The 26,629-nt window shown below is 41.2% G+C and overlaps 1 protein-coding gene across 7 annotated transcripts in view; it reads left to right on the plus strand.

The window, feature by feature from the left end:
* ITPR2 (inositol 1,4,5-trisphosphate receptor type 2) overlaps positions 1-26,629 on the plus strand; it is a 489,465-nt gene that overhangs the window by 411,245 nt on the left and 51,591 nt on the right. For 5 of the 7 annotated variants that reach the window (XR_009048516.1, XM_057703556.1, XM_057703555.1 and 2 more), the window contains 5 exons: positions 1,182-1,377; positions 5,141-5,233; positions 14,831-14,961; positions 16,382-16,547; positions 25,331-25,491. Coding sequence is in view for 5 of the 7 variants with exons in the window: in XM_057703556.1 (XP_057559539.1) it covers positions 1,182-1,377; positions 5,141-5,233; positions 14,831-14,961; positions 16,382-16,547; positions 25,331-25,491 (747 nt within the window). In the remaining 2 variants the exon portion in view is untranslated. Of the gene's footprint in view, positions 1-1,181; positions 1,378-5,140; positions 5,234-14,830; positions 14,962-16,381; positions 16,548-16,894; positions 17,335-25,330; positions 25,492-25,613; positions 25,740-26,629 lie in introns of those variants that run through there. The other 2 variants (XR_009048517.1, XM_057703559.1) reach the window with 2 other exon arrangements.

Consider the following 26,629-nt stretch of genomic DNA (forward strand, 5'->3'; position numbering starts at 1 on the left):
TTGTATTTGACCATCAAAAAATATCAGTGTCCTAAAGTGAGCAACGATGTTACAGTGTAGTATCTTTACAGCAATGATTTGCAAGACTACAGTTAAATTGGGAAGTAACTGTATAAGCCTCAATACTCAGCAAAATAGAGTGCAAGACCCTGGTGTTTCTAAAAGGATGAGTGACACTGGTATTGATCATTTCAACCAGTTCAGAAATTTTAATCATTGCCCAGAGATAACAGAAAACAAACCCCAGTTATTCCAATATCAAAAAAATACTATTCATTTCCAAACCGATATTTATGCCTTCTTTAAAGTAAATATCAATTTATTGCTTTTAACCAGCTTTTAATAATGAAACATGTATTTGCTAATGTATGATTTCAACTTTACGATATAACAATAAATAAAATTGTTCTTAAAATTGACTGCAGATAGCAAACACATACTAGTTATGAACCTACTTGACTAGTGCATATGGATTTTCTACTACTAAACACCAAATGGATAATAACCCATTAGAGGAAGTGAATTAACACTTATGTATTATATTTGTGTTTATACTTTTGTTTCCAAAAGTATATACTAAAGTAATAGGTTTTGCCCTCATTCTACCTATTTAGTAAGAAAGATGTTTGCATTTCTCAAATATTGTAAAATTACACACCTCTCCTATTGTAGTGGGCTCATAAAATCGGATTCTTGTCACTCACCTCTAATCCCTTGATTAAACAATACATTGAGTGAATCTGTCAATTATTCATCACTTAGGTGAACCTAATTCAGCATTCTCCTGTTAGCCATTTTACATACTCCAGAAGCAACTGCAGAATATCAGAAAGACTAAAAATGGGGAATAAGAGCTAAGTTGCTTGCATATAATATTACAGTTTTTCTAAATTCAGATTGGAAGCTATGCTATTACCATGTCTTAAAAAATTGATATTATGTTAGTTATGAAACCAGCAGATGCACATCGTAGATTGTGTTAGAGTTATCTTTATTGAGAAACAGTTTATTAATACATTCCAGCTGGAGAAGTACATATCTTGGTTCATTTTTAAGGTGTTATTTATACTGCTATTCTCATTAAAATGGCCTGCATTTGTATTTGTGATTGCCTTTGTACATATTCGCCTTTGGCTTCATTGCATTTTCTTCCTTGTGTTCTGTTTTCTTTCTCTTTGTAGCTTTTTGACCTGGTGTATAGAGAGGAGACTCTGCTCAATGTCATAAAAAGTGTCACACGGAACGGCCGCTCCATTATTCTGACTGCAGTCCTCGCCCTCATCCTTGTCTACCTGTTTTCCATTATTGGGTTCCTTTTTCTGAAGGATGACTTCACTATGGAGGTGGATCGGCTGAAAAACAGAACGCCTGCTACAGGTATTGCTGTTACCGCTAAACGAGCTTTCTCTGATGCTGGCTAAGACTTGTACATGGCTTATTAAGAGGGTCACAGATAGACACTAATGGAGGCCGTTTTCTTTTCACGCCTTTGAAAACATTTTCTTGTTCACGAAGAGCTCGTGAGTGTGAAATACCCATGGGCTGTATGTTAGCTGACAGTGTGGATAGGAAAATCTTCATACAGGAAATGTCATCTAAGTTCAGTCTCAGCATGAAAGTTTCAGCAGTGTTTACTGTACTCCAGGAGGCCGTTGACAATTTCATTGCAGGGTAATAGCTTTGGGATTCTTTTCTTCCTTTCCTCCTCTTTTTCCCTTGGAGGACGTGTCCCCCAAGGACTTCCAGCATCATTCACAACCATTGTTTCATACGTGTTCGCTCACAGTACATTACATTATATTTGAATAATGAAAAGTATAAATGCTTTGATTTAGAAACCATCAGATAGCCAGAAAATTTGCTACAGAAAAAATCCTCAAACAGTTGTCATTAAGGGGCTCTGTCCGTGAATGCGTGGCCATCGGAATTCCTGTGTTATAGTTGTTTTTGTTGTCGGATTGGCTAGACAGCACCCATTTCCACTCACTGTGATTCTCGTGGTATGAGGGGTGGTTCTTTCCATTTTACTTTGGATTTGTTATTTATTATGGCCCCTAATGGTTTCTTTTTTCCCCCTTTCCTATATTTTGTTGTTTTGATTACATTTCGTTCTTACTTTCTTTCCTCCTCTCCTGTTTTACTAACGGGACGTCGTAGTTTTGCACTTTGCTGATAGTGTCTCTGGGTGATTCCACTGCCTATGGGCTGCAGAGAAGGGAAACCACAAAATGACTCTCTCTTTCTTCAAACCATCAAATTTAAAAGCAGCATTTAATTAGTGGTGCTTTTAGAATATGGGATAATTAAGTGGCATTTAGATCTATTGTTGAGTCTAAATGATACAAGCACAGAATAGAAACGTCATATACATAGATTGAAAGTTATTAAACTTGAGACTGAATTTCAGACCTAGGTATAGTCTTTATTTACAGATACATGATATATTTTCTGTTATGGGCTTTCTTGTTCTCCCTTAAATATTGTCCAGAGTTTTACAGGTATAAATATTTGGAGGAAAAGCTCATGTGTATAAATATCCCCAAAAACGCCATTTGTACTAAACTATTTGTGAATCATAAACTATCTGTTCTGAAAAATCTTTGTCTTAATTATTTACTAGGCATGATCACATTGAGTTATACAGTACAGAGTGAATCTAACCCTGAAGCATCAGAATTTATGAATTCAAACGTGTACAGTTGTTATTGTTTTATCAATCTTGTAGTAAATAATTTTAATTGTTATTTAAAAAGTAAGTTAGTGTCATTATATTATGAATACATTTTCTTTAGAAATGTAAAAAAAGTCTTCTCTCCTGTTTTTTTACAGAACAGGGAGCACTAAAACTAAAATGTCAGATCTTCACTAAAAATATTTATGCATATTTATATAAAAAGTTGTTGAACAAGAGAAAGCGTTTGTAAATACTATGAAAATCTGGCATACAAGAACAGCTAACAAAGTTGAACTCTTGATTCTTCATAGATTGAGAGTTTTTGTTTCATAGAGAGTGTATGTGGTATACCATGCCCCGAAAGAAGTACTCGTATTTTCATTACATTTTAAATTTAACTTCTAATACTATATATTGTGTTTGGGGATATATAGCATAAAGTTTATTCTTTCAGTTATTGAACACTATTTCTCCCAAAGTTGAGTGAAATTATCAAAGATAGTTCACCTAGGGAGCGAGTGAAATTGGGAGTGTAGAAGCAAGTTCTTCAGTGAACTTGAAGAAATCAGGGAGCAAAGTGAGGAGACTGAGGTTCTAGAGCTGAATGGCAGGAGCATCTCAGGTGCATATGAGAGCAGAGGACTGATCATTTGCAAATGGCCTTGGGGATTTAGGGCACTGCAGATCCCACCTCTGGGACCAATGGAATCTGGCTGTATAGATGCATGAACCTGTACCTGACAGTTTTCGGGGAATTCGTGTCTTAGACAAGCCCAAGGAGTTGGAGGGAAGGTGGTGTTGACAAGTGGAGGTTCCAGTGTCTCTCCGACTGTCCCCTGTTCCCCACCCTCAGGGATGCCTTCCTGTTTCTCACCCTTGCCTCCTCTCCCCAGAAAACTGCAGAAACCTCCCAGGTGGCTTCTCCACCCTCAGCGGCTCTTCTGTTTCTCCAGGTCTTTCATTCTGACCACAGTTCTGGCTCTGTGTCTTATGGGTTTGAAAGCTTTGCTGGGCCCTGGGCTGGCTGCGGGATGCTTGGTTTAAAATCATTAGCCTAGAAGCCCTGCCTTGTCTGTGCTTTTGCTGACCTCTGTGCCTTTCGTCATAGGATTGTACCTGGAATTGCCCCCATTTCTCTCTACCTCATCTTCCTGTGTGTAAATCCTGTCTCCTCTAGCTTCTCCAAAAAGCTTTGTTTTTTTTTTTCCTTTCTAGAATTCACCTCTCCCTCTCTTAATGCACTGTCTCACTTCACCTATACTCCACTTCCTCCATTCAACTATAATTATGTCTATACCTCTCTGTGTTCCCTAATTGATTGTGGGTTCTCCAAGGTCCCGACTGCAAGCCCTCAGAGCCTAGCATTTATTAGTTAAGGGAATGAGTACCAGGAAATACTCAGGAACCCCACCTCTCTCCCTCTCTGACTACCTGACGCTCACTCCACACCTGTGATACGCCCATCCTTTCCGCCATGCTGCCCCAGTCAGGGAGCAGGGAGAGATGGAGGTAAACTCTGCAGCCACCCTTCCTCATGGACCGGAGCTCTCTCAGCTCCACTGCTTGTGTTGGTGGCAACCCCAGGCCAGGTCCGTCTCCTCATCACACATCCTAAGTCCAGCCACCAATTCCCCTTGTATCCTCACCTCATCAAACAATCAGGCTAACCTTGATGGGATGCTGCCCTGCAATGTGCTTGGCTGTTTCTTCAGTATATAAAAATGAACGTAGTCCTGTCCCTCCATCTTCTGGACTTTCCTTGGTGGCTCCATGTGAAAAACAGGTTTGAGGGGAATGAACCTCTTCACGTTGTATTTGTTACCAACAAGAAAATTTGTTATGTGAAACTTTTGTTTACACAGATAAGAAGGTGACTGTTTTCTTTTCCATCTGAGCCAGGGAGATGGGGCTAAGCCAGCAAGTAGATGGATCCTTGGGGACTAAGGAAGAAAAGAAAGATTCTGAACAGGGATCTGGTAGAAGATTCTTGCTTCCCTGAGATGTTTTATGTCCTGTTCCTGGGAGCCCACAGTTTACTGTTAGAGATGCCACCTCCTGCTGGTTCTACTCAGCCGTGGGCACCAGTGGCTGAGAGCTCAGGGGTACCAGCCATGCGGGGGGAATGTGTTTTGGCATTTGCAATGCAGAGCCCTGAATGCATTTGGCCACGGGAACACTGTTACACAGGGTGGTTAGGGCCTGCTGTATTATTAATGCTTTATCTCGGCCACTTTAAAAAAGATGGAAAAGGCTTTTAGTGGGTTGGCCCGTGAACTTATTCTCTATTTATAAAATTGCTTCAGTAGGCAAAACTGTATTCAGAGCTCCACACTAACTTAACCAAGAACTTTAGGAACACAGCTAATTTGGAGCAATAGTGCCTTTTATTTATGTGCCTTTGTAATTGCTCATTTCTTGTCACTTGCATATCCGTCTCTATACCATGTCTCCATTGTGTGTTCTCAGGTAGCAATGCATTTTCTGCTATGACTTTAACTTCGATCCTGAAAACATGTGAAAAGGACAACTGCCCACCCACAATACCAGCTTCAAATACAGGTCTGTAAAAAGGGCTCCAGGACAGCATGAACTCGATACTTCTGAAGTTGTGTTTATTTGATTAAAGTTATGAAAGCTTAGAGAGTTGCTGTAAAAACTTCATGGTGAGTTGAAATAGAAGAATGGAGGGTAAAAGAACCTAAAAGTTTCCGACTAGAGAAAGGATTCTCATATCCGTCCTTTTGTATCCTCACCTTGTTTGTTATGTTATTTCTAATCATGAGAATTTTTCAAATTTACCCTGTAGTGCATGCCGCCAAAAATTCTGTTACCATGTTGCAAAACCACACCACACTAAGCAGGCCCCCTTCCGCTGTATAGCCTTTAACTAACAGTGTATTGCCTTTAATTTAAGAATCGTACTTTAACAAAGAATGGAAAAGCATGGGCTTAGAATTCAAAAGGCTTGATTCTAATCCCTGACATGCCACTTTCTAGGTCTATGTCTTGGATATGTTATGCAGATTTCCTGGGCTTTGTTCAGATGGCTTGTCCTAAAAGAGAGGAAGGAAGGGAGGGAGGGAAGGAGCGAGGGAGAAAGGAAGATAGATAGATAGATAGATAGATAGATAGATAGATAGATAATAGATAGATAGATAGATAGATAGATAGATAGATAGATAGATAGAGATAGATAAAGTAGATAGCTGGGGCATATGATACTTTCCCTGCCTCCAAAGGAACAAATGGAACCATGCATATAAAAAGAATTTTTTTAACTCTAAGTTGTTCTCCTAGGATGTGGCAGGAATCTGGAAACTGAAATTTAATGAACTGTAGAAAGAATTAGTGATCTGTTTCCAGAAGCAGCAAAGATTCAGGGAGCATTTAGATATTTCAGGAGTTCTGTATATAAAAAAAGGAATAAATTTAGTCTCTGTTATGTCTACAAAGGACAAAATCGGACTCAGAGACAATGAGGAAGGCAAGAGTTAAGCAAAGCGTAAGGATGGATTTCCCTGCTTCCATCTGGAAGCACGTTGTTGGTCATAACCATAGAGCCTTCTTCCCCAAGTTGCCTTTTACCTTCAGATGCTGGACTGTTGCTTGAAGTCCAACAACACTGGACAGTCCCTTCTACTGACGAAAGGTTGCAAGACGTCGAGTGCTGCAGTCGTGTTCAGGGTAGTGCAGTTTGCAGTCGCACCACACTCTTGACCCCTATTTGACTGACTCTCGGCTAAAATGCCGTTCTTCCCTGGTTCAGCTGTCAGGCCATTAATGCCTATTCTGTACTCACATAATTGGGAGTTTGGGATTTCAAGTATAAAACCATGCATTTATATCTATATACTTCTGCCAACCCTTAATCCCAGGCTGTCCCAGGTTGTCCTGTGAGTAGAGCAGGGGCTTCTTGACCAGATGCTCTCTGGGTTTCAGGTCCCTTCTGATGCTTGCTGCCATGAGGCTCGTAGTATCTTTATGGTTCCTGCTTCTGTCGAGCAGTATATTCGTTCACTCTCATGTCAACCTTGAGTTCAAGAAGCTGTAGAACAGGGATTGGAAACTTGGCCCAGGAGGGAATCTGAATTGTCACCTGTTTCTGTACAGCCCTCCGGCTAAGAATGGTTGCAACTTTTTTTAAAGTTTCTTTTTTTCTTTAAAGAAAAAGATGCAGTGGAGACTGTACGTGACCCACGAAGCCTAAAATATTTTTCATCTGGCTCTTTACAGAAAAATAATTTGCCAACCTCTAGAAGATTTTCATTAAAGGTGCCAGAAATGCTGCATGGGGACAGGGCTAAGGACAGAGTGCTTTGGCATGCGGCCACAGGAAACATGCTTTCAGGTTGACATAGTCATGTTTCGGGCATTATTCACCCACAAAGAAATCTGCCTTAAATAAACTATCATTTAGCCCATGTTCCTCCATCTTTGAAAGGAAATGTATCATGAGGCTCCTTTTCAAAGCCTCCTTGCCAAAGCCCAGGCACCTGATGGCTGCCGTGTGCCCAATCTGAGGTTGGTCTGAACCCACGCTGACTTCTCTTGATCCTGACTCCTTCCCACATTATCCCTTTCGTGACATATCTTATCTGGGGGATCAGCTCAATCTCACTTGTTGGCAGTTTGCAGAGTTTGTCCTAATCCCAAATTCAGACCTACAGATGTTTCTCTCCTCTTCCCATTATCCATGATTCAAAAAAATCACAGAGAGATCTATTTCCAAAACGTAGACATAGTTTAAGTAGCTGGCTAAAATTAAATAGCTCTTAGGATCTTTCAGCCACCGTGAACGTCAATTTATTGTTATAAGTATTCAGTACTTGTTATCTCCTTTTTAATTCAACATTCTTTCTCCTTGACAGAGTATGAAAAAGCATATGCTAAAAAATTTACTTTCTTGTTAGCAACAAGTGTTTTAACAAGATGGTCCAAGTAGAGTAACCCTATTCCTGCCTTGCTCATCTAAAAATTATTTCCTTTTTTAAAAGGCAAATATACTGTAACAGTGGTTTGATTTTAAGAGCAAGATATTGGTCTGCCAGTGAACCAACAAAAAAGCTAGTGCTCCTTCCTCCTGCCAGAGTCTATAAAGGCGGCTGACCCAGGGGCCCGGCACAGCAGCTGAGCCAGTGGTGCTCACCCACTGCTCGGCACCCAGACGCCCTAAGGGGCAGTGAGGCAGCTGCCGGGGGCCCCACTCCGAGAATGAGCTCCCCCAGGTCGTGCACGTGTGGGCATATCCCAGGATGTGGCTGCCCAGCTCTGTGCAAGTTGCAAACCTCAGGCTTTATACAGGTCCCCAGGCATTGCTGTAGATGCTCAACCGGGTATTCTAGTGTAACTGTGTCCTGCGTTCTTACTAATTGTGACATTTCGATCTTAACATTTAACAAAATGAAGTATTTCTGTAAAATAGGAATTGAGTTGTCAGATCAGTACAGATCTTCAGTGATCATGATGGTGACGGTGACAGTAACAATTATAAAAACCTTGTGTATTTCCTCACTCATTCGTTCATTCGTTCATTCATGTCGCAGTATTTGTTGAGCCTCTGCTAATAGGCCAGACACCATATTCAGGACAGTGTTGAATAAAAAAATAATCCTGGTCATTATGGAACTTACAAAATAGTGAGGGAAGCATAAAAAGTTACAAAATATGATACTGCGAATGGTGCCATAAGTAATCACAAGAGAGCCTGGCTGTAGATAAACAGAGAGTCCCTTCTGGGGAGGGATTCTTTAAACTGAGACTTGGAGGATGAAAGGGGGGCCAGAGGCTAAGAGGAAGAAGAAGCCATTCTGGGCACAGGGAACAGCATGAGTGAGAGCCCTGGAACAGGTCCACGGATAGATAGATGCTACAAACTATCCTCGTGTGATAGGTAAAAACACAGAAGGACAGAGACATCACAGCTAGTAAATCAGTCAAGATCTCTGATTCCAAGGCCCGTGTTCCAACCTTGTAAATTTTATTGCCTCCTAATTAGTAAAGGATTAATCTCTATAAATTATTTCTTTCCTCACCAAAATTTAGAGATTGTTAAAATTCTGCCTATCATATTGCCTTCTCCCTAGAATGCTTGGATAGGTGTTCTTTATGTATATTGTCTTCTGAAGGCAATTTCTTAAAAAAAATAAATCTTCTCTATTATCTATTTATCAACTGGAGTTGATTCTCTCTCCTCTCCCCCTGCCCTGGGGACGTTTGGCAATGTCTGCAGACGTTGTTGGTTGTCGTAATTCTGGGAGGAGTTTTATTGGCATCTAGTGAGGAGGGGCCAGGGATGCTGCTGAACGTCTTACAAAGCAGAGGACAGCCCCCCCACAACAAGGAATTATCCCGCCCCACATGTCTACAGTGTTGAGGCTGAGAAACTCTGTTCTGTCACAAAGTCTGTTTGGATATTGATTTATAGCTCTGAATGTAAGTGCATTAAAGACTTCCCATAATACTGCTATACCCCATCATTTTCACCTAATATGTTACACAAAGAACAGAACTTCCCTTTTCTCTGTAGGCAGATGGGGACAATTCTTCCAGGCTTTTACCCCAGGGACAAAGTCTGCATTTTATTAGGTTCAACCTGAGCTGGGAGTTGTGGGAGAAGGTGGGTGTGATTTTGCAGGGAAAGCTCCCAGACTGAGGAGGAGAGAATCCTGGAGGGATGTCAGCACTGGAGGTGTGGGAGTGGCACTGGTGGGAGCCAGAGATGGTGGCGTAGCTTTCCACGAATTAGGGATCATTCGTAAATCAGTATGAAAAACTGCAGGAAAGCCTGTGTTCATCGACTCTTTCTTCTGTGCCCTTTTTTACATTTGACATGGTATAAGTGATAAAATCCACTTGACTGAAAATTCCATGGATTTGATCTTGTAGGCCCTGCCGCCTTTAAATTTTGGTCACCTGTGTTTAACTGCAAAAGTAGAACGAAAGCCAGAACCTAGTGTTTGTGGTGCAGCATGTGTCACTTAGATTTAAAAATAACTTTGCTACATCTGAGACCAGGATAAAAAGTTTTAATTTGCAAGCTCTAGTGTGCATTTGTGAAGGCTTTGGTTTGTCACCTAGTGGGCAGCAGGTCCACATGACAAAAGGCCCGGACACACACAGTAGCTCGATAACAAGCCTCGCGGGGAGTGGGCGTCTGAGCGGCCCGCTCCTGAGGAAGCTGCACAGATGCGGGTAGGGTCATCCTCCGGGCCCGGCAGACTCTCATGGCCACTGGCAACCAACTGTGGTCGAATGAAAAAAACAAAAAAAACTTTTATTTCATTTGCTGCAGACCTCTCTGACTCCCTAGACAAAAATATTCTCTTTAAAAAGAAACAAAACTGGTTTTCTAGAAAAGTAGAGGCAATCTGTGTGTGTGTGTGTGTGTGTGTGTGTGTGTATGTAAATATATATGGCTGCAATTATTTCCTTAGTGAAAATCATTTGAATGCACAGGAAAAAGAGGAAGTTTACAGATGTCCAACATTTATGAGTTATTCAAATTGAATATATGTTGGTATTTCACTTTAATAAAAAAGATTGATGTATGGCAGAACCAGTCAGTCTTTATGTCACTCTTACCTTTTGGCTTCCTACTGGGTGCCCAGTGTTTTAAACTTTTTTTCCCTAAAGTTTTTTTAAATCAACAATTCCACATTGAGTTGATTGTGATTAAAGGTTAGGCCAACAAACAAGAGGTTCTTGGTGGTACTCAGAATTTCAAATATGTCTCAGTGACAATCTATTGCTTTCTAAGAGACCATTAAGAAAAAGGAATAACTTTATTGTTAAAGCAGAAAGAAAATGGCATTAATAAATACTTTTATCAGGCATGTCCAGTATTTAAAAAAAATTTTTAGACTAACACCTGAAATCAGGGGGAAATATTTCAGAGTCAATAGAATATATTTTTATTCTTTTCTTCATATGAAATGTTCCTATTATGAATTAAGAAAAAATCCTTTCTAATACCACTAAACTGAAAATGAGGATAATTTAACCTCGTATTGTTTAAGTATAGAATTTGTTGATTACATTAAGACAATAACTTTGCATGAGATTTGACAGCCGTCTATCAATAATGATGCTAATTATGATACCTGGAATTTATTACACCCTAAATATAGGCCAAGCAATGTTCTAGGTTCCTTAAATGAATGTCTCCCCATTAAAGTCTGTTTCCACTAGTTCTTCCTTTTTGCGTGTAAACAACAAGAAAGTGTCCTCTCACTTCTTTTATAACCACCTCTGTTTTCATCATTACTCCTTGGCCACCATTAGCTCGATCATTGTTCTTGCATCTGGAATCTTTTCCTTGCAACCATCTGTTCTCTTTCTTCTTATATACACTCTTGGGTCCTAATTGAACCTTCCTCTGCATTCTCTCATCCCCCCCAAACTAATATCCTATTAATGTCCTTCCTTTCAGCACTAAATTTTTCTATAAAACAATTGACCTACACTCTCTCCTTCAATTTCCGAATCAACCATCTTCTCTTTCACTATTTGTCATCTTCCTATTGTTCCCTGATGACCTAATTGTTAAACCCAGTGGCCTTTTCTCGTTTCTCATTGCCTTTCACCCTTCTGTAGTTTCGATGTTTTTTGATACTCTCTTCATCTTTAATTTATTGTTTTCCATAAGTTTGGATCACAGTACTCTCCCTGCTCTCTTGTCCTCTCTATCCTTTTAAAATGTTTTCTCATCGTCTTATCCTAGAAATGTAAAAATCCTCTGAGATTCTTTCCTTGTCTTCATCAAAACACCAGCATCCAGTTCTTCCTTCCAAATGGTCTCTTTCTGTGGTTTAATGAGACCATCCTTTCCCAAGTCTGCCTGGACGCTTCAGTCTAATACTTAATGTTGTCGTCTCCTTCGTGCCAAGTCCCGTCAGCTCCTGTTCTTTCATCCTTTCCATTCTCACAGCCATTACTCTGGTTGAGGCTCATAGCACATCATGCCTGAATTATTGCAGCTGCCTCCTAAGTGGTCTTTCTACCTCCAATCATTCTCTCCTCTTCAGTTCACCCACTATATCACCACTAGACTACTTGTCAGAAGTCACTGCTTTGAATATTTCCTCCCCTACTCCAACTCAAGATCTCCACGATGCTCCACTGCCTGCCAGCTAAAATCCAAACTCCCTGGAGCTTTTCAGAGAGCTCCCAGTTTATCTCCAGCCGTATCTTACACTCTTCTACATACCGGTATTGTTGGCTCTTCATCATATAAGTAATTTGTTTAAACTCTGGGGCTCTCTGCCCTTGCCATGTGAAATGCCTGTCCACTGCTGTCTTAGTGCATTGAATATTCAAGGCGGACTCAGAGTCTGCATTAATTAGAGGGACCCCCCTCTCATCATGCTTAATATTAAAAGTTCTCTCTCTATTCTGATCTCTTTGTACCACTCTTGTGGCTTTTATCACGTGTTAATTTGTCTGGCTTTTTAAGTGTATCTTTTATCTCATACTATTTTGCCAACTAGATGGTAGATCACCGTCCTTCGGTTTAAAATTCTCCAGTGGCTCCTCATAGCTTTCAGGGTAAAGTTTAAACTCCTCAGCCTGGTGTATGATTCTCTCCGGCCCCTACCTGCTTCTCTTCTTACAGCTCTCCACTCATCTACATACCCCAGTGGCCTAGCCATTCCAATCCCCCTGCCATTCCCCAAACACTCCAGATGTTTTCATGACTGTTTGCCTTTGCTCACCCCATTTTATCTTCCTGGAATGTCTTCACTGAGCTTACTGGCCAAGCTTGCACCTCTTTCCATATTCAGTCCAGGTGCCAGCTCCTTCAGGATGCTGCCCTGATGCCCCGGCCCACGAGATGCTCATGCATCCTGTCTCCTCAGTACCCAGGCACGGCACCTGCTCATCGGCTGACCCACATCTCCTAGGGGACCATAAGTTTCCTAGGGGCTGCAGCACTCTCATCTTCCTGCCTGTATTTCTAGCACCTAACCCAGGGCTCTTGAGGAAGGAGAATGAGGCAGGTTTGGCATGGGGAAAGCCAGCTGGTTATGTAGGTAGGTCTCCACAAGGTGGCATTTACTGAGGTGAATTCACCATGACTCAGGGCCTGGCTGTCAGCCTGAAGGCCTGGGAACTTGGCTTAGCATATTGTGAGTAGATCCGTCTCACAAAGGTAGAACCTTATTAGCCAAGCTCATAGAGGCTACTGTGTAAAACCGGCAGGCCCAAGCACTAGCTATGGAGTGGGTGGACTGGACTGTTGCTGGCATTGGTCCTGACCTGGGCACTCTACCCTTGTTTACGTGTCACACAGAAAACCAGTTCTCATTATGTATTTGCGGCCAATCTATTTTATTTCACAATGGCTAATCACGTGAATTGTGTGTGGATTTCACTAGCTCACCTCTTAAAGAACAAACATGCTCACTTCTGAGTTCTTGGGGAGAGATGGGAGCACTTTCCTGTAGCTTCCATAAGCTGATTAACCTGGCACTTAATAAGTCTTTAGTAAACACTGGTGTCATATGACCAGGTAGCTGCTGATTAAATAAATGAATGGCGATCCTGCCACTAGATAGAAGACATTGAAAGTCTAACGGCAGCAAAGTAGCATGTAGACATACTGCACATGACTGCATTACTGGAAAACTGTATCTCTTCAAAAATTCCTTTAACTCTCTTACACAATTTTAACTCTCTTCTTCCCATTCTTCCTAGTCATCACCACCACCAGGTGTCAGGGACCTAACTGGGCACTTTGCAGACTGAGTGTTCTCGCTGGCCTCTCTGCCTTTCTCGCCCCTTCTGCTGCTCTGACTGCTGCCACCACAAGCTTTCCCTTTTCCCTATTTCTCCTGCTTTCGAAAGTGGTTTTATTGCTTCTACTTTCTAAGTCAGAATGTGCCTTGGCGCTCACCTCTAAGGCAGGTGGTCCAGCACAGACTCTGCTGTTATCTTTAGTGCTGCACTTGGTGCGTTCCCATCCCTGACTTCCTTCCTCCTCTCAAGGTGTATATTTTAGAAAGAAGCTGCTCTGAATAAAGGGAAAATACCAGATCCCTCATCCACGTGATGTTAAAGTCAGCTTACAAGAAGAAGATCAACCTTTTCATAACAAAGTACCAAGCAGGCTGTTTGTAATGGATCATGTACACAAAATTATCAATAGGAAGATCCTTTTTCTTTTTCCTTTGGTGGTGGTGGTTTTTACATTCACACCTTGACCTGCAGACTGGTCACACAATTCCAAAACTCAGTGCCACTGTGGTTCTTTAATCTTGTAACAAGAAAAGTACATTTCTGCTCACTTCTCAATTCAGGAAATCCTCATTCTTATATCCAATTTGGTGTGAACTTTTTATCGTTTTAAATGACTGAGAGATTACTGCCAAATTTGGTAACTTTATCTGTAAACAAAATAAGACTAGCAATTTTTCTGTCACATTATATTTTTTTCTCTCTCCATTTGTCCCTAAATATTTTTGCATAAGCACATTCACATAAGATAAATTATTTACATGAAATTAATTGTTCACATAACCGTATCGTGATTCTTGTCTGTAGCTCCATGCTGGTCATTCAGAAAGCTTACACACTTACCAAAGTAATGAAACAGTATCTGCCCCAATTTGTAAGCACTTACTTACTATGGGTATGCCAATCTCTGCGCAAAGTGTTTTACGTACCTTAAATAACCCTCCAAAAGGTTTAATCCTTAAACAGACCTCCCCGTTTTATAGATAAGGACGTTGAGGTTAAGTAACTTGCCCAAGTCCCAGTTCTGGAACAGAGTAGAATTTAAAGCTGGGCTCACCTGGCTTCCTTGTACAGACTCTTTCCCCTGCAATACTTTTTCGTCCTGGGTGCGTTGATTGTGTTTTCAGAAGGTCTTACTGAAATCTCCCTGCACCACGACAATGCACAGTGAATATTAGCTTTCTTATATTCTGTCCTTTTCATTCTGTCCTTTTCCACCGATGGAAGCAAAAGTGATTTGGGGATATTCAATGTGTGGCTTTATCAGTCTATGTCAGTCACAGGCTGCCGCATGGAAAATATGTCACATGACTTCAAGAACTTGGGTCCTGGCACGGTTGTAAAGAAATAGATCTTTGACGGTAGATAAGGGTGTGTTTTAAAAACGTAAGCTTGCTGTACTGTTTGACCTGTGTGTTTTTGTAGCTGGTGAGGAGGACGAAGCCGGAATTGAAAGAACATGTGACACTCTCCTCATGTGCATCGTGACCGTCCTGAACCAGGGCCTCAGGAATGGCGGTGGCGTGGGGGATGTGCTGCGGAGACCATCAAAAGATGTAAGCCGGAGAAAAACAGTTTTTCAAGAAGCACATGATTTTTTTTTTTTTTTTTTTTTTACCTTTCTTAACAGCATTGATAATACGGTTTTTGTTTTCAGGGTACTATATATTATGTTCTTTGCTTTAAAAGTATAACGGTGACCGTTGAAACCAATTTGTTGTATGCTGGGATTACATAGAAATAGCTAATGTCCTAGAAATCTACGTATGTTAGTAGGGTCATGAACTCTTTCCAACTTTGAACTGTATATTGTATCACGGCAACAAAATCATGACTATAGGCTTTTTTTTTTTGATTTTTGGCTGTGTTGAGTCTTCGCTGCTGCATGCAGGCTTTCCCTAGGTGCCGTGAGCGGGGGCTACTCTTCATTGTGGTGCGTGGGCTTCTCATTGTAGTGGCTTCTCTTGTTGTGGCGCACAGGCTCCAGGCGCGTGGGCTCAGTCGTTATGGCGCAAGGGCTTAGTTGCTCTGTGGCATGTGGGATCTTCCCGGACCAGGGCTCGAACCCGTGTCCCCTGCATTGGCAGGTGGATTCTTAACCATTGCGCCATCAGGGAAGTCCCCATAACTATAGTCTTTATGGAGGAGTTGATTGTTACGTAAATAACAGAAACCAGGCTCTCTCTTGTCTATCAGCTTTCTCAGGCATGAAGATTTACTCTTTGCCTCTAAATAGGAGCAACCTCCATTATTTATCCACTAGGAATATCAAATCTGAACAAATTCTAACAGGAGTTCATGTATTAAGATGGCAAGGCTGCAAAATGTCTCATTGACTGCAACATCTCAAGCACCACGCTGGGAGCTTGAACAATCTCTGTCCTCCAGCAGGCCAGCCATGTCCATTCATCTCATGTTTCCTCTTCTGTGAAACATCTAGACCATCTGATCTCTAATGCGTATTTTAATACCATTTGTCAGGTAGAAATGAGCTTGAGTTGAATGTACTTGACCCTATAAGGCCAAGAACAAAATCTCCTCCAGAAATGGACAGATCATTAGATCCTCCTCAAATCTCTAATCTCTGACTTTCAGGGCTGGTATTTATCTACCTTTTGTGCAGCTTCTGGGATAGGGGCCCACTTGCACAAAAATGCATTTCGCACAATGACGTGTAAAGTGGTTTTTAATACACAACAGGTCCTTCCCTTGGAGAGGAAAGGTGCAGGTCTTAGGGAATGGAAGGGGTCTGGGAACAGCCTGGAAAGTTTTGCTCACAACGCTTAAAGAAAACAAATATAGATAGTGGGTCTTATTTTTCCAACTTGGAATACTGTTTGTATTTATTTAGCAAACAATTATTGAATACATATTTTCTACTAGACGACATGCTAAATCCACATGCCTTGGAAATGTGTGTATGTGTACATGTACACAATGGGTTTTTTTTAAATGTTCTTAAATTTTTTATTTCAGGAGCCCTTGTTTGCCGCCCGAGTGGTGTATGACCTTCTTTTTTATTTCATTGTCATCATTATTGTTCTTAACTTGATTTTTGGGGTTATCATTGATACTTTTGCTGATCTCAGAAGTGAAAAACAGAAAAAAGAAGAAATTCTAAAGACCACCTGCTTCATCTGTGGTAAGTGTTCTCAAGATTCTAAAATCATAGAGGAGGAAACTGCCCAGTAGGAAGGAGGGGCTAGAATGATTTTTGTTTGTCATACTTTGGGAAAAATTATTTCAAAAGGAAAGCTGGACAAAATTCCGATTATGTAACTGAGCTTTGGGCTGGAATACACTGCTTCCAGAAATAGACAGAAGAATTACATCCCAAAGCTGTCTTGTCATTATTTCTGCAATTTGTATGATTCTCTGATATAGTGTGTGTTGCAAAACGCCAAAAGGTTCTACCAACTGGCAAACAAATTTTTAGTCACAAGAACATATTGATTAAACAATAGAATGATTTTTATTTTATTTTGTTAGGTTATGAAGCCACAAATGATTTTCCCAGCAGCTGGAGCTTCTGCTCACTGGCAGCACTTTGTTCTCGATTCTGAATTGTGCTTTCTCTCGGCTTCTGTCTCTCCCTCCCTCCCTCTCCCTCTCACCCCGTGTCCTACTCTTCTTCCATCCTTAGCTCTCTCGGGCCCACCGAGCCTTCTCTTTGTTCTCATTATTTCCTTTGGCTCTACCCTCTGCTTCATAGACCTCAGCCCTTTCTGGCTTTGTAGCTGCCTTAGTCACCCTGGGATCCTTCCGCCAGCTTGAATACTCACCAACTCCCAGTGATGCTCACCATCTATTTTTCCATGCCAAGCTGAAGACTCTTTTGATGAAAGTCGCCAAATAAGCATATGGGCTTCACTACGCCATGTATTCTATGTAATTTAAACTGGGCCCCCAATAAATCCCCTTCCTTCCTTGGATCATCTTTTGTCAACTGTCTCGTTTCCCTGAATGGCTCTTCCAAGCTTTTCTAACATCCTTCCCGCAGGTGGAGGTGTGCCAGATATTAACCTGTAATCAAGCTCTATTCCAAGGAAACAAGCACAAGTTAGACATGCCGTTCTTCAGGGTGTCCACAGTCGGCTGTGGAATACAGACACAGCAAATACCCTCGCCATCTAATGCATTAAGGGAAATGATGGAGAAGCTTCCAGGTTGTTAACATCTCGTTGGGTTGTGGTAGGGGCAGGTGAGAAAGTCAGGAAAGGTTTCTTAGAAGAGATGTTGATGGAGCTGATGGTAAAAGATGGAAGGGGGTGACCTTCCTGGTGGTCCAGTGGTTTAAGACTGCACTCCCAATACAGGGGGCCCGGGTTCAATCCCTGGTCGGGGAACTAAGATCCCACATGCCACATGGTGCAGCCAAAAGAAAAAAAAAAAGGTGAAAGGGAAAGAGCCGTATCCAAGTGAGCAGAAGCAGAGTAGCCAGCATAAGGAAGGGCGTGGAGGAGAGAAGAGCACAGGAGATTCTTCATTTCCTAGAAACAGCTCAGTGTTGCTGGAGTATAAGTTTCAGAGCAGGGCATGCCAACAAAAGAGACTGGCCAGATCATATGTGGCCTTTTATATTAAAAAGCTTGGACTTCATTCTATGGACTTATAGAGGGTGGCGAACCTTCAAAGGATTTTAAGTAGAGAGTGCAGGGTCTAATTTTCCTTTTCGAGCACGGTGGCAGCTATGGGAAGTTGTTCATTGGGGAACAATATTGGAGGCAGAGTAACTAAGGTAGAAGGTTATTGCCATAGTCCATGAGAGGTAACGAAACCTTGGTCTGGGAGAGGTAGTGGTGGCAGTATTCAGCATAGAGAACAGTTAAGAAATACTGGGGAGATAGAATTTTTAAATCTCACTGGCTTGGAATGGATGTGAAAGTGTGTGGGTACCTGGGTGGATGGTGGCGCCAACAGTTGAGTTTGAGAATAGAAGAAGAAAAAACAATTTTAGATAGGCATATGCTGAGTTTGACTCTGGAAGTACTGAAATTGAGGTATGTACTAAACACCCCAGCGGGATATACTCAGCACAGAGGTCAACACATAGGTCTGAGCCTCAGAGGAGGAAACAGTATTGGGGAATCCTGAGCCCTGGGATAGAAGAAGCTGGAGTGTGGAGGAAGGCTTCCAAGTGAGAGGAGGAGATGATGGAGTTCAAGTGGAAACATCAGCATTGAAAAGTTGAAAGAGCAGGGGGATCACACACTAAAAAACAAATTGAGAGGCCATCTAGGTAAGTTAACATGAGAGCAAATTTAAATAGTATTTTTATATTAGAACAAATACTTTGTAAAGTAGAACAAATTCAGTCTGAACATTTAAAATAGAATAGAAACTTACTTAAATATTGAAACATGTTTCCAAGCTCTTTCAGCTGCTAATTCCTATGACCTCAGTAACATAAGGGTTCTTTATTCTCTCCCCTCAAGGGGCAGAAACATGCGGAAAGTGTTGTGATAAGGTGTATCTAGATATGCATTCATTCCTGGAATCGCTTGCTACGTATAAGATCTAATATATACCATATATATTAGAAGAACTTAATTATAAGAATGGTTTAAACATTTGGGATATTTGAGGGTTATATTAGTAGGCTACAAAATAGTTATGATTAATCTAGAAATGGTTCTTGGAAGAGTTTGGTGTTAAATTGTGATCTAAAGGGGGATAGAGTATCAAATAACAGAGGAGAGATTCTCCACAGTAGGAACTGGCCCAGGCATATTCCAAGGATACCCATGGTAGCAAGAGAAGAGGTAGGTACTGTGACAGGCAATGGGAGCGAATGGGACTTTCTTAGCCTTGAAGACAATACCAGATGTTTCAGAGTTATGACTCAGAAAACAGTTGCTAGTGGTCCAGAAGGTGGTCATGATAAGATGATGGGGAGCAGGTGACAGAGCTGAAGCGGTATGCAGGAGAACAAATTGACTCTGTTGTCCATATTAACTATTAATTTTGAATTACTAGAGGCTGAAAATCCAGTGAAAAGGAGACGTTGACAGACCAGGTGTGACAAAATAACCAAGTGGAAAAAGGATTTGATGATAGGTCAGAATTCCTATCATAAGGAGAGTCAGGTTCCTAGAATTAAAGATCTTTCTAGATGATTTAATAGGAAATCAAGGCTATGTTGTGAGAGGGACGTCTGTGTTCCTCTCTCAGTATATTAGTCCCTTCTTACTTTATGCATTATTTCATTACCTTTTTTGTCTATACTGATGCATGAAAGTCATTCATTCACCTGTTTGTTCCCCAGTTACTTACTGAGCATCTACTATGTGCTAAGGTATTGCAGTGAACAAAAACAGACAAAAGACACTGCTATCATGGAATTTATTTTCCAACATACATAGAATGTCAAATAATGACAGGGACTACGGAGAAAAATAAAGCAGAGAAGAGGAATGGGGATGCCTGGCTAGTGGGTGGGTGTGTGCCCTTACCTCAGTCATACTGGGTGGGAAACAGGGTGTAAGCGTAGTCTTATCATTTTTCCTGAAAAGTTTGTATTGTGCACAGAGCTCTTCTTAGCCTTCCTTTCTTTCTCCTTTAGTCATCTCACCAATGCTCTGGCTTTCATTGTTCATTTTATATTATTTATGCTTGAACTTCCAGCTTCCTACCTAACATCCCAATGTTGGTTATCAAACACATCCTCCCTTTAAATTCTTTTCCTTCCATTCTTTTTCCTCTTGATTTATTGATATTACCTTAAACACAGTCATTCAACTCAGAAAATTCATTCTTGATTCCTCCTAAATCAGTACCTCTAACTGGACATCAAGGCCTCTTCAGTCTTCAATCCAGAGTCCTCATCAGTCTCTCTTATTCGTATATTCAATTATTCTGTCAGCTTTAGTTGAGTTCCAACTGTTTGCCAGCGCCTATGCCAGGTGCTGATAATACAAAGATAAATAGGACAATAAGGTAGTAGAGCCTAAGCTAGAAACAGACAACTTTTCATAGCAAAGACACAGAGAGGACCAACCAGGAGAGTCAGAGTGGTAGCAGTGATTGAGCTGGCTCTTGGAGAAGGAATTCCTGTAAAGCGGGAAAGAGACTAGGTGGAGGCATAGAGTTTTCAGAAGATCTGATTTGTTTGGAGAATGGTGAGAAACTCAGAGTGTCTATGAGACGTGCAGAGTAGATCATCGGTGTGTGAGTCTGAGGGCAACTTCAGGTTCCCTGGTGGGCGGGGACTTCATTAACAGAGGGGAAGAAGGGCTGAAGAAACAAATCTTTGGGATTTCCCTGGTAGTGCAGTGGTTAACAATCTGCCTGCCAATGCAGGGCACACGGGTTCAATCCCTGGTCCGGGAAGATCCCACATGCCACAGAGCAACTAAGCCCGTGCGCCACAACTACTGAGCCTGCACTCCCAAGCCTGTGAGCCACAACTATTGAGCCCATGTGCCAAACTACTGAGTCCATGTGCTACAACTACTGAAGCCCATGCACCTAGAGCCCGTGCTCCACAACAAGACAAGCCACCACAATGAGAAGCCTGTGCACTGCAATGAAGAGTAGCCCCTGCCCGCCGCAACTAGAGAAAGCCCGTGCACAGCAATGAAGACCCAACACAGCCAATAAATAAATAAATAAAATTTTTTTAAAAGTTAAAAAAAGGCCCAAATCTTTGATGAGTTGAGTTTGACATGCCTGTAAGTTATCCAGGAAGCAGCTGGAAATAGAATCTAAAGTTGAGAAGAAAGGTTGCTACTGGGAATAAAGATTGAGAAATCATCAGTGTGGTGATGGTTGAAACTGTGGGAATGGACAATATTGCTTAGGGAGCAAGACCCAGTGAAGATGACAGATGACCGGTTTCCCTCCATTACAACCCCTCTCCCTGCCCTACCCACCTGGACTCCCAACCTTAGCCTTTTCTCTCACAGTCCTCCTCTAAACCCTGACACAGGAAGTTACTTAAAGCACAGCTCCCAGTATGCTAGGCTCCACTCAAAAGCCTTCAGGATAAAGTGCAGACTCCTTAGCTTTGTGTTTAAAGCTTTTCATGGTTTGTGCCAAATGTACCGTTTCATCTTCATTTCCGAGTGTTCCCTCCTGGTCAAACCAGAGGAATTGACAGTCCCCCAAACAGGGCATTTCCTTTCATCTCTAGCTTTGCTGTGCTATTTCCTCTGCCCAGAAGCAAATGAACATGGCTTTGGAGTCAGGAATATTTTTATTTAAATACTCACGGACTTTTCCACTAAAGAGAGGTGTTAACTTGAGCAATTACTTGAATCCCTCTGAATCTCTTTTCTCACGTGCTAAAAGGTCAGATTGGATCATTGTAATTATTATAGTGTATTTGGACATCTTTATAGATGTCTGCATAAATAGGTGCTCAGTAAAAATTAAGTACCTTTTCTTAACATTCATCTCTTCTCCACTTGCCATGAGCATGTTTCATAGGCCAGACATTTAAAGCTTTATGCATCATTGAAGCCTTTTAAAATGTACACGGTCAGAACTCATTTTGCCCTCCTTTATGTTTCCTTGGCAGTTTATACCACTTCAGAATATAATGCAAGTTGTCTGTTTCTTCTGCCATATTACAGGTTAATTGACAGTAGACATTATCTTTATAGTCCTATGTATCTTGCAACAGGTAGGGAATTGTTTGAACTGAATTCTAGGAGAAATCTACTTTAAAATTTTCTCCCTTTTTTGGTAATAGCTCTGTTGAGATATAATTTACATACCTTACGATTCACCCATTTAAAGTGTATAATTCAATGGGTTTAGTATATTCAGATTTGTGCATCCAGTATCACAGTTTTAGAACGTTTTCATTGCCCTCAAAAGAAACCTCATACCCTTTAGCTGTCACTGCTCCCTTTCTCCCCACCAAACCTTCTATCCTCCTCAGCCCTAGGCAATTATAGATCTACTTTCTGTCTCTATAGGTTTGCCTATCCTGGACATTTCATATAAATGGAATCATATACTATGTGGTCTTCTGTGACTTGCTTCTTTCACTTAGTGTGTTTTTGAGGTTCATATTAGAGCATGTACCAGTACTTCCTTTCTCTTTATTACAGAAAAATATCCATTGTATGGATATGCCGTATTTTGTTAATCTTTTTGTCAGTTGGTGAACATTGGGTTGTTTCTACTTTTCGGCTATTATGAATAATCCTGCTACGGACATTCATGTACATGCTTTTGTGTGGACGTATGTTTTTCTTTTGTGTACATACCTAGGAGTGGAATTGCTGGTACACAGGGTAACTCATGTTCAACCTTTTGAAGAACTGCCGAACTATTTTCTAAAGTTGTGCTATCTTAAATTCCCATCAGCAGTGTAGGAGGGTTCCAATTTATCCATGTCGTCTTCAACACTGCTATCATGTTTTTGATTATAGCCATCCTAGTAGGACAATATTTTATTAGTGACATATTCTTTTTTTCCCTTAAAGAGAATTTTTTGAAACAATACATGAGCAATTTAAGATAACAGATGCAGTAAGCAAAGAGCTGTCATGGAGAGCCAGGTGCTGTTCATGAAACTAAAGCAAGACCCGCAGCGCCACCATACACTATTACCCAACAGCTCTTTTCTCAGCTTCCTCCTTTCTTTCTAGGGCCATTCTCACTGCCTCTGTCTACTTGCTGCTGTACCTCCTGGTTTCTGCCAAGTCACAGCTTCTACTGCCTCATTGCTTTCTGCTTATATCCTACTCTTTCCACATCTCTTCAGTTCTGTTTTATTCTTAGTGACACTTAATTCACTCAATGAATACTTTATTCAGTGCCCACTATGTACCAGGCAATGTTCTAAGCTATTGGGACCATTGGTGAAGAAAAGAGACACGTGTCTGCCTGTCGACATGCAATATATGATCAACATAATAAGCTCATATCTAAGTTCCTGGATAAAATGATATTCCTTTTTTCTGTGCTAATTAGCAGGCTGGCTTTTTCTTGCACAATCATATTCACCTCTCTGTCTGAAACTTGTGATCCAGGTTAATTGAACATCTTTGATATGGCTCTATTCAGTCTGTTAGCAGGTGGTCAGCACTCTAGGAAGAAGAAGGGAAAAAGGAAAGAATGATGGGAAGTATTGGCAAAAGGGAAGGGACAGACTGTAGGATTAAATAAAGTGATCAAGTTGAGCCACATTGAGAAGGTGAGATTTGAGAAAAACTGGAAGGTAAGTGAGTTGTTCAAAGAGATATCAGAGACATGCGGGTGTGGACAGAGCAAACAGCCAGTTCAAAGGCCATGAGGCAGGGATCTGGGTGTGAGGAGCAGCAGGGAAGCCGTTGTGCCTGGATGAGAGTTAGCAATGGAGAGGATAAGCTGGGGGGACACATCACTTAGGGTTTAGCAAACAGATATTGCATGGGATGTACTCAAACTCAACAAGTATTCATTGTTCTTCCAAACTTGGAACTTAACTGGGCATCCTGTATTTTCCCCGGCAACCCTACTTGTAGGCCACTGTAAGAACTTTGACATTTATTCTGAGGAGTTGAAAAGCCACTGCAGGGTTCGGTACAGAGGAGAGACACCATCCTACTTAGGTTTTTAAAGGGTTACTCTGGCTGCTGTGTTAAGAATAGGCCATGGAGAATAAAGGTTGAAACAGAGGTTCTGGGGGTAATTTGGGTACTCCAGATAAGACATGATAATGGCTCAGGCCATAGTGGTAGTCATGGAGGTGGTGAGAAGAGATCAGATTCTGGGTATATGTTGAAGATAGAGCCAAAAGTATTTCAGCATGAATTGGATGTGGCATGTGTGTGAGAGAGAGAAAGGATTCAAGGATGACTCCTAGACTTCTGGCTTGAAAACTGGAAGAATGGAGTTGCCATGGAATGAAAAGAGGACATGGGTGGAGCAGGTTTGGGGGAGAGGATTGGATTTTATTTCAAGCATGCTGAGCTGATGATAGGTCAAGTAGGATGTGGCATAGCCATCAGCCAGCTAAATTTTATGGTGTTTCCCGTAAAAATATCCAATGATATAATTTAAAAGGTCACGCCTTCACTGGGGACAGATTTTTCACTTATCTAACTTTGCATCTTATTGTTGAAAGGGTCTTCTTCATGCCTAAATGGCCAAATGACCTCTTTTAAAAAATATATATGTTTGGGAAAAGAGTAGCCAGGTTTGGAGTTCAGTTTCCAGATTTCTTCTCCAGTATCTGAACTGCAAAACCAGACTGAATCCCAACATGCCATTTTACTTGGCAGTCTCATTCATTTTTCCATAGATGTTTTTCTTCATCTCCATTCATTTCCTTTCATCTACCCTTCAACCTTTGAGGGAAAAGAATCTTACTACCCAGTAAGATTACTCCTCAGTGTCCTTCCAGAGGCTAAAAATACGCCCTGGAAATTGAGCAGACCTTCCCCTCCCCAAAACACCTGGAACACAGCCGTCTGAGGGGTGGGGTGAACCTGTAAGTCCTTTGCACTCACAGCCCAGGTCTCTGTGGACATTCGTTTGCCCTTCACTGATGACAAGTGGTTTTAAAGAGATGACTATTAGCTGCCTCTTCTCTTTTTACCCAAGTTCCTGGATAAAATGACATTTTCTTTCTGCCCTGATGAGCAGGTGTGCTTTTTCTTGCACAGTCATTTTGATTCCTTTTTCTTAGACTTGTGGTCCAGTTTAATTTGACAATTTTGATACAGTTATATTTAAAATTGTCTGCAAATGTTACATCGATGATAGGACTGTGCATTTCTAAGGATCCATGGGGGGGAAAAATATTAGTTGGGAAGAAATTAAAAACTCTGGCCTTTTTTCTGGAGGTCTTGTGCATGGCATAACATTTTAAATTCTCATGCTCTTTCAGAAAGCGTTTTTTCACAATAATTATTATGTTTTGTTTTTACTGCCAAGAAGTGAGTGCTGATTAAATGACAAATTACATCCATTGTGTCTCCTGTGTTTCAGGACTCGAGAGGGACAAGTTTGATAATAAAACAGTTTCTTTTGAGGAGCACATCAAGTCAGAACACAATATGTGGCATTATTTGTACTTCCTAGTCCTGGTGAAGGTGAAAGACCCAACTGAATACACCGGACCTGAAAGTTACGTGGCTCAGATGATTGAGGTGAGTGAGAAGAGGTTTTGGAACTGTGACTATGTTGCATTTTGTCTGCTTTCACCTTCCCTACCTTGCCTTTCTCCCAGAACATAAAGGTTCTAGCAATCATTTTGTGGACTTTTAAACAGGACTGGCAGTCATTGAAGAACCCCTATCCTGGCTAAATCATTGGTTCCTAGTGGACTTCTTGGTTATACAAACCAAATCTAAGCCTCAGGTGTGCAGATGGTATTTCCTGGAGAGTTCTCTGCGCAGTGAGTTCAGTCCTGTCTGTCATCCTCTGACCTTATGCCTCCTGTCATCACTAATGTCTCGATTCCCCAAATCTGGAACTTTCCCATTGGCAAAAGAAGATTCATACTTTAAGAAATTCCTTGAATTTCAGAAATCAAGGATTTAAGCAATTAACTTATGTTTAGGGAAAGGATAACGTTCTGTCCCAATGGGAGAGCACTGGCTTGTTGTCCACATACATTTCGGGTGGATTGACTGATGTTGTTGATGGCTTTGCACTGATCCTGCTGCATCCAGTTGCTTGTAACTCCTCCTCAAGATCTGTAGCCTTGCACACAGGGCTTGAAATTCCTTCTGCTTCATGGAAGAGGAATACAGGCTTAATGAGAAGTCAAAGTTACAACTTTCGTGTGTCCATGATACACGTTTAGTGAGTGAGTGTCATTGCATCTGATGTGAATTCTTGTGTTCTTGTAATAAGCATAGCCATATGTTGGGTTTTTTCTCAAAACCCATCCTCCAAAATGGTGTTAACTATTTGAGAATGAGGCCTTAGAAGAGTCATGACCCTCTTTGATGCTCAGTCCCAAGGATAACATTTAGTAAACACCAAAGTGTGAGAAGAGCCAGGTAACAGTAGGTCTGTGTCTTCCCACCTGGGAGCTTATCGTCCACTTAGGAAGACGTAAACTACAATATAAGGAACAACCAAAGAACATTTTCAGAGGCTAACATCTTACCAAGTACAAGTTAATATTGCAGTAGTTTACCTCACCTGACAATATTTATGTGTCACAGGAGAGCTACCTGTAGGTTGGATTTTTGTAATTCAGCATTTTTCATCCTATTTGATTATTGATGTGCATCCTACTGTAAGTTATTTTCTCTCCATTCTTCATGTTACAGTGGG

The sequence above is a fragment of the Hippopotamus amphibius genome, chromosome 12, assembly GCF_030028045.1.
Source record: "Hippopotamus amphibius kiboko isolate mHipAmp2 chromosome 12, mHipAmp2.hap2, whole genome shotgun sequence".
Taxonomy (NCBI): domain Eukaryota; kingdom Metazoa; phylum Chordata; class Mammalia; order Artiodactyla; family Hippopotamidae; genus Hippopotamus; species Hippopotamus amphibius.